Here is a 13,264-nt window from a genome sequence, read left to right as displayed (position 1 = left end):
CAGTTTGCCTACCAGCCTCATCTGGGAGTGGACGATGCTGTCATCTATCTTCTGCAGCGAGCTCATTTGCACCTGGATGGTGGTGGCAGCACTGTGAGAATCAAATTTTTAGATTTCTCCAGTGCATTCAACACCATCCAGCCACTGCTAGGTGAGAAGCTGCAGAGGATGGGTGTCGGTGCGTCCACAGTCTCCTGGATCACTGACTGCCTGACAGACAGGCCACAGTTTGCCCTTATGGACCGTGTTCTGTCTGATGTGGTGGTGAGTGGTATGGGGGCTCCACAGGGGACTGTGCGGTCTCCCTTTCTGTTCACCTTATACACCACAGACTTCCAGTACAACTCAGAGTCATGTCACCTACAGAAGTTTTCTGATGACTCTGCAGTTGTTGGGTGTATAAGGGGTGACAGGAGGTAGAGTACACAGCGCTAGTGGACAACTTTGTGGAGTGGTCTGGTAAGAATCACCTGCTGCTGAATGTGGATAAGACCAGAGAGATGGTGACTGACTTCAGGAGGAAGGGAATGGCTCCGCAGCCCCTTGGTATTCTGGGTGGAGATGAGGACATGGTTGAGGATGTCAACATTGACAGCAGGCTGAACTGGAAAATCAACAGCACTGCTGTTTACAAGAAGGGGATGAACAGACTCTATTTCCTGAGGAAGCTGAGATCCTTCAACGTGTGCAGCCGAATGTTGGAGATGTTCTACCAGTCTGTTGTGGCCAGCGCTCCGTTCTCCTCCACCATCTGCTGGGGCAGCAGCATCGGAGCCAGCGACACAAACAGATTGAACTGATCAGGAAGGCTGGCTCCGTTATTGGCTGCAAACAGGACACATTTGAAGCTGTGGTGGAGAGGTCACTGAACAAACTGTTATCTATCATGGATAACCCCAACCACTCAGTCCACCCCACACTGGTCCAACAGAGGAGCACCTTCTCTAAGAGGCTCCGACAGCTTCGATGTTGCACGGACCGCTACAGGAAATCATTCCCACCACAGGCAATTAAACTTTTTAACACTTCATCACTGAGTGTGAGGTAAGACTCATATACATCACAACTGCAGTGAATGCACCTTGCACAACCTTGCACAATAGGTTTATCTACATCCTATCATTATTAGTGAAACAGTTGTAAATTTTTGCTCCCCAACTTGCACATTAAGTTTATCTATATCTATTGAAACAGTTGTACATTTTATTTCAAAATGGTATATATTTCAAATATTGCTTGTGTAGTATTCAATTATGTCATTCATATTGTTTCCTATTATTTAATGTATACCCTGTATGTGTGCTTTGTGTCTGATATTTTGCTGCTGCAACACCGTTATTTCCCATTTTTTTGGGATCAATAAAAATCTATCTATCTATCTATCTATCTATCTATCTATGGTGTTTGATCGAGCAAAATAACACATAATGCTAACAATTTGTTGTTAGCACTGGAACTGGAACGCGGTCAACTCGGGTGTGACGTTATTTCAAGTTCCGACCTCAGACTTCCGTGGTAAAGGGAACGCAGCATAATCCATTCATCCATCTTCTGCTTCATCAGGGTCGTGTGAGGCAGCAACCAATCACAGCGCACAATGGGCGAACATTTTCCAATTCACCTCACCTGCCTGTTATTGGACTGTGCTAGGAAACTACAGCACCTGAAGGAAATCTGGGCCAAGAAGTAGTCTAAAAATAGGTCAGATCATATAACTAACACACACACACACACACACACACACACACACACACACACACACACACACACACACACACACACACACACACACACGCTATGTTCTTGTCTACTCAGAAAATAGTAGTCTGGAAGTTTTTTTCTGTAGGTTAACCAATTTTCAGAGCAGATTGAAAACATTTATTCTCAGTTTTTCATTGAAGGTTACAATAAGTAAATTTAGGTTATGTTGTTTAAATGTAAAACTTCATGTTCTCCCTGTGTTGTTTGAGTCTTAAAGATGAGACTTAGTTTTCTTAATCCACAACGAGCTTGTGCTCAAACTTTAATGTACGACTGAACATCATCACAACCACCTAGCTTCCCTAGCCATTCTTCTTCGTCTGTCCTACCACCAACATACACCATAATCATACCACTAACTAGTTCCCTCTGCTGGTCACACTAGGCATCACAGTTGATTCATTGCATATCAACACACTCCCTAGGCTTGAACATTTTAGTTTGCTTGTATTCATCTAACTAAAATACATTGTAATGAAACATTGAATATTATACATTTAGTTCAGTTGTACACTCTCCATACTAATGCTATGGCTGATAAGAAGTGTTAATCATTTGTCAGGTCACATCTGTACAGTAAATTAGTGTGAAAAGTTACTTCTTTTTCCTCACGTCACTTGCCTGTTGATATACTAAAGTATAATGCTTACTGCTTTCCAATTATGGGACTTGATTTAATGTAATAAACAAACAAAAATATGTTATAAATTTGCCTTGATGCATACAGTGATGATTGAGTACTAGTTATCTTGAAATAGACACAAAAAAACACAACAAAAACATACAATTGCCCAAGCAGACCAAAGATTTTGTGTGTTTTATAAAATCAGATAGGGATCTAATGGCGCTTTTCCATTACATGGTACCTACTCGCCTCGCCTCAACTCTACTCGCCTTTTTTGGTTTTCCATTACGAAAAAAAGTACCTGGTACCTGCTAACAGGTACTTTTTTTAGTACCTGCTCAGTCGAGGTTCCAAGCAAGCTGAGGCGAGCTGAGAAGGTGACGTGAAACCCTGCAGGCTTCTGATTGGTCGGAAAGCGTCACTGATCACTGCATTGAGAGACAGCATTTTTAAATAGTTTAGCCAGCGGTGTTTTTTTTGCTGCCTGAGGCTCCACACAGAGCTTTCTCTGTAGCATACAAGTGGCCTGATGGTTATACTGGTGCGCTGGTGTGTGCATGTGTGATGTGTGTGTGTCGAGTCGCCTTATGTGTGTGGGTGGGGAGCTAGTGAGCGAGGGAGAAGTGAAAGAGTGACGGCGATTATCTCCGCAGCAAGTAGCGACTCTAGAGCCATATATATGTGAGAGAAACAAAGCGAGTAGCGACTCTAGAGTCATATATATGTGACCACGGTGGTAAATCTGGAGCAGTAAACGTTAACTATCTCTTTGATATCATGTTGTTTACGGAGACAGAGACGGAGAACCAAGAAATGCGTCGGGGATATGTCAATGGGAAAGCAAGCTACTAAGCCACGTCCACGGCAGTCGCTATGACGACCAGCCACGCTGAGGCGATACTAAAATCTGCAATGGAAAACGGACGCACAGCGAGTCGAGGCGAGTAGAGTCGAGTAGAGTCGAGGCGAGTCGAGCAGGTACCATGTAATGGAAAAACGCCATAAGAGTGAGGCAGGGTGTTATGCTGTACCACCACCAGATGGCAGTCAAATTGACTCACAGAGCTGTGTAGATATGGCAATGCAAGACTAACGGTACTTCAACTGCAGACCTTAGCCCATGGGCCCATCACAGCACTAATCAGTCACTTGTTTGTTCAGTCAGTGATTCAATCTTTGTGCAGTTGATTAATATTCTCGTGATTTTATTGTTTCCAATCTTTTCCTTGATTTAAGGCCATAATCACGTGAATAGATTCAGAAAAAAAATGTCTATAAGAATAAACTTAGCTGCCAGTTTATTTGGTAGGCTACAGATACATAAGTTATTTAATACAGTCCCGCAATAAATCTTACCTTCATGAAAGTGTAATGTTGAGTTGAGTTTTTCTTTTGGAGAGGTGTTGATTCAACTTTATGGTTATTTTGGATGCTGTAGTTTGTGGCTCTGATGAATTGTGTAGCGTTGTACCAAGAAAAATGGCTAATATTTTTTCCATCCAATTTATATAAATAAGAATGTTTCTATTAATTCATTTATTTGCTTATTCCTTCTATTTAATCATGGCAGTTGTACTGCCAATTATGGGGTTGACAGCATAGAGGGTGGCAGTGCAGCTCAGTCCGTATAGGGACATGGTTTTTCGGGGCGCCTCACCTCGCCTGTTTGTGGATGTTTGTGTATTTCTGGCCTGGGTGTAATATGTAACAACAGAGTGTAAAAAATATGTAATTTCCACTTGGGTATTCATAAAATAAATGAATTAATTCCTTGAATAACAGAAGAAGAAGAACTCACACGTCTACCAGTGGGTGGCGGTAATAAACATTAAATGTCGACAACATCCTGAAGTGCAACGAAGAAGACCAACACCCAGGTAGTCAGGGCTTGGATAGAAGTAGGCTTTGTATTTCGGTCACTGCGGGTAAACAAGGTAGGCAAAAATGATATGCCAGTCCTCTGTGTGAGACGAATACCTTTATAAAAAAAGATAGTTTTAATTTTGCTAGCTAAGTATGCTAACAACTTTTCCGGCTTGAGTTGACTGACATTAGTAGCAGAAAACCTAGTGAGGCTAACGTTAGCTTAGCCAGTTGTTAAATACTCCTAACCAGCAAATGTTGTTATAAGTCCATGTCCAGACATGCCGTTACGCCTCTATAACGTTACATCTGTACGAGCTCGTTATAACAGTCTAACACTAGTCATTACACGTTTGTCTTGTTAAATGTGTCAGAGTAGCATTCAAACAAGTAACAGTTAATTATTTCTGAAACATTATTGAAACGTAATGCCAAATTTCTGCTTGCATGACAATAGCACAAATAATTTGTCTGTAATAAATCTGCCTACTGTTATTGGGATCACGCTAATCTCATGTCCCCTTTCTGACCTTAGGTTCCAGCAGTTCTAGTGAGCCGTCTGTACACAATTACAGGAAACCCCTTGCAGCTGCACATTAGCATTATCAGACTTTATAATATTAAAGCTTCGCTCTGATGTCAGGAGAAAACTTTTAGGAGGACTGTAGCCAGTACCTCTAACAGGGCAGTCCAGATCTTTTTTTTTGTTGTTGTTCACCACTGGAGACAAATGGTTTTTAGCCATGGATCAAGGTGTTGTGGACAGTCCTGCAGTTACCCTTGTCATCAGGGCACCCAACCAGATGTACGATGACCAGACTATCAACTGTTGCCAGAATTGGACTGTGAAGAAACTTAAAGCACACCTGTCAGATGTATACCCATGCAAACCAGTGAGTATTTTGGCTCCAGTCCACTTACATCTGCTGAGATGAGAACATTAACAACGTATTAATGCTAATTACCTTACTCTGTCATAGCTGATCACCTTTGTTAAATCACAGGAAAGCGTTGTATCCTGTGTGTTGTTTTTTGCCTTTTATTGGGCAGTTTGACAGCATAGTGTGGCAAGAAACATCAAGTGAGTGAAACTGGTGACATAAACAAGTAAAACGTGTTCCCAGCCGGACACAAACTGTTAACATCAGTAACTTATGCATAGTCAGGTGGGTCCCTGCATGTGATGGTGGTATGTATGATGTTTGTAGAATTTAAACCCAAGAAGTGAGTTGTATAAGATAAGATCAAACATTGTTGCCTGTTGTTGAATGTCAGATTTACAGTTCCACTCAGAAATAGTGTAGAAGAAATGGATTTGGCTGGTATTGTAGACTTTTAACTGTATTTGAGTCCAGGACTAACACTGCCAACATGTTCAGATTGCTGTTTGAATCCTTTTACACTTCCTGTGATTCAAATTACTGTTGAATTATCACAAAAGTGACAGACCATTAACCTTGATCTATGCTCTAAAGTGAAAGACGTTCGATTTCCAGAGTCATGGTAGCTGTAAGAGTCTTGGCGTCTGTAGATTTGACATCACAATGAAAGGAAGGCATTTAGATTCCTGGTGTATTGTGCTGCTAGTGTGACTTTGCTCCTTTTCCATTTCCACTTTCCTGGAACTTGCTTTGATGCAATCATTGTAAACCCAAAGGGACAAACTCCTCCCTAAAGCTGTGGAGTAAAAAAAATAAGTGCTCCACTTAATCTTTTTTAGTGGACGTTAACTGTGGCATATTTAACAGTGAGGCATCTTGAACCCAGAATAAACGGTTTTCCATTGCAGGTTGGCCAGGATTGGAAATAGGCAATTTAAATTCCTGAATGGTCGTACAGTGAATGCAGACTTTAAGAGGACACACCTGACCATGTTGCACTGTCAGGTTAATCCACTGTTAAAACCCACTTATGTCAAATGAGGTTATTATAATCTCATTCACTCACTCACTATTTCAGTTTGCTATTTTACTGCTTATTGTTGTTTTTGTCAATGTTTATACAGGGCAAACAAAATTAAATTAACTATATTCTGTACATTTTGCTAATATACAATTATCTCCGGTGACCCCATTATCCTAATAATTTTGGATTTCTAGAGCTCCAAAGACCAGAGGCTGGTGTATTCTGGGAAGCTGCTTTTGGATCACTTTACCTTAAAAGATGTGCTCAGAAAGGTAGGCTCCCTATGTGTTGGATTTCATATTTATAAGAGTGACTCAGAGAACACAGACCTCCACCAACGCTATACCCTATCTTACATTGTTAACGAAAGTAAAAAATAATTGATGTATCTGCTCCGTGATTCAGATCTGCTCTAAAATGTAATGAATTCTTCATTGGCCCATGTTCCACCCTTTCACCAAGTTTTAGGAGAATCGGGCTTGTACTTTTTCTCTAATCCTGTAGACAAACAAACTGAACCCAAAACATTGGTTGAATAATTCTAAAGCTAACAAGAAGCACACAAGCTGCTTGATTCTCTGCTTTCACCAACTGCATACTGTAAGTATCTCATGGTTTGTGCTAGGTCCCGTAGTTTCAGTTAAGAGAAATCTTTCTGATACAATAACATTTTAGACATTAGTGTTTTTCCAACGTGGTGGCAACAATTTATGAAAGTCCCTTTTCCTGTTTTAACATGACAAAGTCCCTGTGCACAAAGTGCAGTCTATAAAGAATTTTTTTCCCAGCTTGGTCAGGAGGAGTAACTTGACAGGCCTGCACAAAGCTCTGACCTCAACCCCATCAAACACCAGTAAAACTGCAACATGGACTGTGAGCCTGGCCTTTACGCCCAACAGCACTGGCTGACCTCACTAATGCTCTTGTGGCTGAAGGGAGAAAATCCCTGCAGCAAGGTTGTGTAAAGCCTTCCCAGAAGAGTGGAGGCTGTTATATACTAGAAGCTATGTTTTAGGAATGAGATGTTCAGTTACATAGGGGTGTAACTTTGTTGCACTGTTTTTGGGCCTTACGCATTGTTTGAATATTTTTCTTGTTTTTGAAATTTTTGATGGATCAAATGTATTACATTTGGAACACATACCTGACAGATTAAAACTTGGCATATGTACATACCATGTTCCTTTAAAGGCAGCCATCTGCAACATAAAAATGGGCTTTGTATTTGACAAATAGACAGAAAGATGTAAACATGCTATCCACTACTAAGTATTACAGCAATATTCACTATTAAAGTAATGCATTATCTCAGGTTGTACACTACCGGTCAAAAGTTTGGGGTCACTTAGAAATTTCCATTCCACTCCATTATAGACAGAATACCATCTGAGATCAGTTGCATTGTTTTTTTTAACCAGGGCAGCAGTTTTCAGATTACATTATGTGCTTACATTATTGCAAAAGGGTTCTCCAATGTTTTCTCAGTTAGCCTTTTAAAATGATATCAGATTAGTAAACAGAATGTGCCTTTGGAACATTGGATGAATGGTTGCTGATAATGGACAATGTAGATATTGCATTAAAGATCAGCCACCCACTCAGATCAGCTCGTATTCTGTCTATAATGGAGTGGAATGAAAATTTCTAAGTGACCCCAAACGTTTGACCGGTAGTGTATATATTTACTGAGAAAATCAATTGGGCATGTTATACTCAGCAGTATAGCATTTACCAATATTACGCAGATAATATGAATAGTGTTAGTTTTTTTTTTTTTCTTTGAACATGCCTTACTTGGACTCTGTTTACTAAAGGGCTGTATTTGCATCTACAGCAGGATGAGTACCATATGCTCCATCTGGTGTGCGCCTCACGAACCCCTCCCAGCTCGCCGAAGCCCCCCTGCAGCCGCAGTAACAAGCCTCAGGAGAACTCAGTCGGTCCCACGGTGTGTCACCCACGTGCTCCTCACACCTTTCCATTCATTTCATCATCGGCACATTTCCTTTCATCATCCAGCTCTCACTGCTGTAATTTACACCTCCTTGAGGATTTGAGATTTGTCACTTGCCTTTCTTTCAAGAGGAACCATAAACCTGGAATTTATCTTCTGGTTACAGCTCCTTCAAAACTCTACTAGTCCTTCCACTGGTCAACATAGCCAGTCATCTACAGGAGAGAGCAGTGATGGACTCAGACAGCGATCTGGACCCTTCCCTTACCACCAGATGTATCCACAATTTATGGTACACAGGTAAGCTTTGGGACTGGTGAAAACTTCACTAGCTGCTGCAGTGCAGGGTTAAAGAGTATTTGAGTAAGCTGACTTACTGCAGCAACTAAGGATTTTTAAGCATTTCCTGGAATGTCTCAAGAAAGCCTCAAGAACACAAATATTCACATAAAAGACACATTTCTGAATGAGAAGTCAAGAAGCTATCACTTCCATCAGTTTATAAAGCAAGCTGTTCTGTATTCCATGTCTGAAAGAGGTTATAGTAATACAGAGCTGCTATCGGGTTGAAAGAATTAGTTTAGCAAATTAACATTTTCTGTCCATCTCAGCCTCTTTGACAATTGTGGTTCATGTTAAGTTACTATTTGGCCTGTTTCCTGATTATAATCCTGGTTGACACAGGTCAAATGTTTTTGTAACGCAATGTCTCTATTTTCAGCTGGAATCAGTACTCTCCACAGTCAACTCCTCTCACAAACATGCCCGCCTATTACAACCCCATGACACTGATGTGGTGGCAGCAGTTGTATGCCCGGCAATGTTACATGCATTAGTAAGTCCCTTCATGTTTCTGAATGTTTACCAGGCCTCTATCCAGGTAGCCAACTGTGCTTTTATCCTTTCTGTGCCTCTTCAGTCAGTTACTGGCTGCCTCCTCTCAACACCTCAGGCCAGACCAGCCCTCGACTCACTCTAACCAGCCCGACCCTCTGACCCAGCAACCTCAGGCGGATCGGGGCCGTGGCAACCAGGAAGTCCAGATGAACGCCCAGGGAGGGGAGATCATGAACGAGGAGGAGCTGAACCGGGATTGGCTGGACTGGGTGTACACATTTTCACGTGCTGCGATCCTACTCAGTATAGTCTACTTCTACTCCTCCTTCAGCCGGTTTGTCATGGTGATGATGGCCATGCTAGTGCTTTACCTGTGAGTCCTGCTGTATATTGACTTGGTATTTTGGGCTTTTGGTTAATATTGTACATCATGCCATCCACCTCCCATAATGATCGAGGTTCTTGTCTGACCGCAACTATATCAAACAAACAGCCTGTTAAACAAGGAATTCTAATTTGGTCTTCCTGGCACAAGTTAGAACACATATTATGCAAACGTATAATTTATAATGAATGGTTAATGATATTGTTATTGGCAGGATCTAAAAAGTTTGTTTTTTCGGTCACTGCAGGCATCAGGCCGGCTGGTTTCCCTTCAACCTGGAGAATGAACTCCCTGGAGACAGAGCCAATCAGGACGATATGGAGGGAGAGCTACAAAACCACGACTTACAGGAAATGGTAGCTTCCTTTCATCCATCTCAGCTTTACCAAAAACATCACCCAGGGCTAAAGGGATTTCTATCTGTAACCCATCGTGGTTACAAATACAACGTAGATGCACTGAATAGCTGAGTAAAAGCGACAAGTAGGGCTGGAATATCACCCACTATTTTCATAATCAATTAATTGTTTAAACAGTTTATTAAGAACAAACGCCAAACATTGGCTGGTCTCAATTTCTCAAGGTGAGGATTATATCATTGTAAATTTAATAACTTTGTATTTTAGATTGTCAAAAAAAGGGCAGTTTAAAGATGCACCCATAGGCTATGGTAAATTGTGATGGGCTATTTTCTGACATTTTATAACCTAAATGATAAATACATTAACTGAAAAAAATAAAAGTTTTTATATATATATATATATATATATATATATATATATATATATATACACACAAACAAACAAACAACAAACAGCACGGCACGTGCAACAACCATTATTAAGCCACAGTAATTAAATAGCCTGACATTCAATCAACAGCAGAACAAAACATCACCAAGGTAGCCAACACAGAGATGTATAAACATAAACTCCACAGCGGCTGCTGCCACAAACATATTTAAAGATAAGTTTTTACACACTGCGTAACCCACACACAAACACAATGCTGCTAGGCAGAGGTAGTTGAAGTTCTCATCTGGAGAAAGTTACATTTGTCAATGATTTTTTTTGTTGTACTAACCTGTCTGAACGTCATTCTGCGAGGCACCGCAGTCCTCCTCAGTCTGCCCCAGGTTCAACTTGAGCACAATATAACCAGTCCACTCAGCCTCTCTGTCCCACTGAGCTCGTCAAAGTTTTGAGTTGAATGAGGCTCTGCAGTCACATCAGGGATTATTGTCAAAAAACAGCAGAAAGTCTCCAAACCGCTCTCTAAAAGTTAAAAGTTCCTAAGTGAACGCAGATGATCAACCATGAGCATTTTAGCATGTTAGCCACACCCAGCGTGCACATGTTGATGACACAATCTTAGGAGTCACTTAGCTTGCTTACCAGGTGGTGCATTAAATCAGTGATTAATTAAGGTAGATGTCTGCGGCCCTTTGCTGCATGTCATTCCCCCTCTCTCTCTCCTTTCAAGTCTAAGCTGTCCTATCAACAATATAAAGGCCTAAAAATGATTTCAAAAATCTATATTAAAAATAAGTACACAAAAGTCTTTGTTACAGTACAGATAGGTCTCAATTGGTCAGACATTGACAGTAACTTTGCATTAGGGAGCCATTGCTCAAGTTTACATAGTGGATATCGCATTTCACAGTCAAATATGTGTAATAAGTGCACTGCATGTTACTGTAAACATGCTGTAGCTTACCTGATTGTCCTCCTATAAATTTGACTTTATCTGTATAGGAAGGAGTGATGGATGACGGCTCGGACGATGATGGGGAAAGTGGAGAGGAAGGAGCAGAGGATCCAAACAGCGCCCCCCACACAGGCTTCCTGTCCTCCACGTGGTCGTTCATCATAACCTTCTTCATGTCACTCATCCCAGAGGGACCGCCAAACGCTGCTAACTGAACCACGAGCCGCCACAGGAGCACATTCTTAAGAAGACGAGTATCCTACCTGCTTAGGGAAACTGTTTTCTGTTGGCAGTACAGTGTTGTAGTTTCCCAATAGTGTACTTTACTACATATGTAAGACTCTGAGCCAAAACACAAATGACTGATTTAACCCAAAAAGTGGTCACTTCATGGAGTTTTTGTTTTTTTGTCTGCACAAAGAAAAACATTTTGAATAGTCCAATGACACAAAGATTAGTTTAAATGCTATATACAAGGATTGGTAGGGATGCCTCATAAACATAGTCAAAATAATAAGTGTCTGTCAATGCATTCTGTAATTTTTAAAATTGGGACAGAAGGCATATCTATAAAGGAAATTACTGACGGCACTTCTTGTTTTTAACAACCTGAATCTCTTTTTCCTTTGTGAGAAGCTGCAATATTTGTTAGTTTTGTTAGAATTGTTATGCTTTTTTGTAATGGTGGTTGTATCCAAACAAGACATTTTTTTTTAGTAAGGGCCACTTCAGTCCAAAAGCTAAACTTCGGAGAATAATCCTGAATCATGCAGCATCTGTGATAATTTAGTGATTTGGGCCTGAAAGCTCATAAAATGTGTCTGAACACATTTGTGTACTGTGTTGAAGTGTATCTCAGAGTGATGTTGGCTACAGAAGTATGATTTGTACTAGTGAAACAATGTACCACTAATTATCTGACAGCCTGAAAGAACTGAGAGAATTGGAAGAATTAATCTTCCAGAATGAATGGAATATCAAACAGGACGGTTGTTGTTGTTGGGATTTAAGTCATGTGGCACTGAGTGGAGAAGAGACACTTTCAAATGTTTTACTGTTGAATAAAGCACTGCCACAATTCAGAGTTCATGTAGGAATAGGACAAAGCTACACCTCTTGAGTGTGTGAAAATGGCTACTGTTGTATCTTTAACATGTATACCATAATAATCGTGTTTATTAAAAAGGTCCCATGGCATAAAAATGTCACTTTATGAGGTTTTTTAACATTAATATGAGTTCCCCCAGCCTGCCTATGGTCCCCCAGTGGCTAGAAATAGCGATAGGTGTAAACCGAGCCCTGGGTATCCTGCTCTGCCTTTGAGAAAATTAAAGCTCAGATGGGCCGATCTGGAATCTTCCCTATATGATGTCATAAGGGGAAAGGTTACCTCCCCTTTCTCTGCTTTGTCCACCCAGAGAATTTGGCCCACCCATGAGAAAGATCATGGCTTGCAAACGAGCGAAGTATGGCAGTTGGTCAAGGCCACACCCCCACCCTCCACCTTGCCCCCCCTCTCTCATCTTCAATAGCATTTAAAGCTACATACACAGAAATGGCAGTTCTTAAGAAAGCTCATTGTGGGACTGGCTCTAGTGGCTGTAATTCTGCACCAAGGCTGAATTTCGGGAAAGAGACTTCGGATACAGTATTAGAGGACCACTAAGGCCTATATAAATGCATCCAAGAAGCAGCATGTCATAGGACCTTTAAACCTTCATTCATGGTAATGTGGTCATGTGGGTAACAACACTTTGTTTTTCTCCCATTCTCACTAAAGCAAAGTAGTTACAAAGTACATGAGCACAACTACTGACTTAACTGTACTGGGCCACAGAAAGCGTTATGAAAATATTCAAATATTTAATGTTGTTAAATGGATTACCTTATGGAATCAGTTAACCTTTAGCTCTACTGTGCAAGCTCAGGTCTGGATGCATGGGGCTGAAGCCAGTGCTGCCTCTAGATCAGAGCACATGCTGCTCAAAAACAATGAGCAGTCAAAAGCTTTAAAGACATTAGGTAGGTATAATTACAACAGTCATAATCAATCATAATCAATGTTTGCACAGGTATAATAAACATTTAAGGACATTTAAGCTGAATTACACTCATGCAATAATTAATTTCTAGCTTTTACTCTCTCAAGCTACATTGTCAAACCGAGGCCTCCCCATATCTAGACTGAAAGGTTTGCATAGCATTGATACTTATTATGTGAATTAAT

At 40.8% G+C, this 13,264-nt stretch overlaps 1 protein-coding gene across 2 annotated transcripts; it reads left to right on the top strand.

Annotated features, from left to right (window-relative positions):
- The first annotated feature begins 343 nt into the window (after positions 1-343).
- LOC114568241 (homocysteine-responsive endoplasmic reticulum-resident ubiquitin-like domain member 2 protein) lies at positions 344-12,245 on the top strand. Of its 2 annotated transcripts, XM_028597715.1 has the most exons (11): positions 344-1,044; positions 1,564-1,701; positions 4,169-4,320; positions 4,785-5,142; positions 6,349-6,426; positions 7,989-8,102; positions 8,275-8,408; positions 8,830-8,943; positions 9,028-9,318; positions 9,578-9,686; positions 11,085-12,245. In XM_028597715.1, exons 4-11 carry the CDS (start codon positions 4,993-4,995, stop codon positions 11,250-11,252), a joined length of 1,158 nt encoding a protein of 385 aa, XP_028453516.1. In that variant the 5' UTR covers positions 344-1,044; positions 1,564-1,701; positions 4,169-4,320; positions 4,785-4,992; the 3' UTR covers positions 11,253-12,245. The 2 variants fall into 2 exon arrangements, with proteins under 2 accessions (XP_028453516.1, XP_028453518.1); XM_028597717.1 differs by lacking the exons at positions 344-1,044; positions 1,564-1,701; positions 4,169-4,320 and adding an exon at positions 6,039-6,135 and having other exon boundaries at positions 5,028-5,142.
- Positions 12,246-13,264: the final 1,019 nt, after the last annotated feature.

The sequence above is a fragment of the Perca flavescens genome, chromosome 14 (assembly GCF_004354835.1).
Source record: "Perca flavescens isolate YP-PL-M2 chromosome 14, PFLA_1.0, whole genome shotgun sequence".
Classification (NCBI taxonomy): domain Eukaryota; kingdom Metazoa; phylum Chordata; class Actinopteri; order Perciformes; family Percidae; genus Perca; species Perca flavescens.
Note: the sequence above shows the minus strand (reverse complement) of the source record. Positions and strands in the feature narration are given on the sequence as shown.

Excerpts from the sequence above, each read along its gene's own strand:
- LOC114568241 (XM_028597715.1), top strand. The coding sequence starts at position 4,993 with ATGGATCAAGGTGTTGTGGACAGTCCTGCAGTTACCCTTGTCATCAGG. Across the intron at positions 8,103-8,274 it reads AGAACTCAGTCGGTCCCACG|CTCCTTCAAAACTCTACTAG; the intron begins GTGTGTCACCCA and ends TTCTGGTTACAG. Across the intron at positions 9,687-11,084 it reads ACCACGACTTACAGGAAATG|GAAGGAGTGATGGATGACGG; the intron begins GTAGCTTCCTTT and ends TTATCTGTATAG.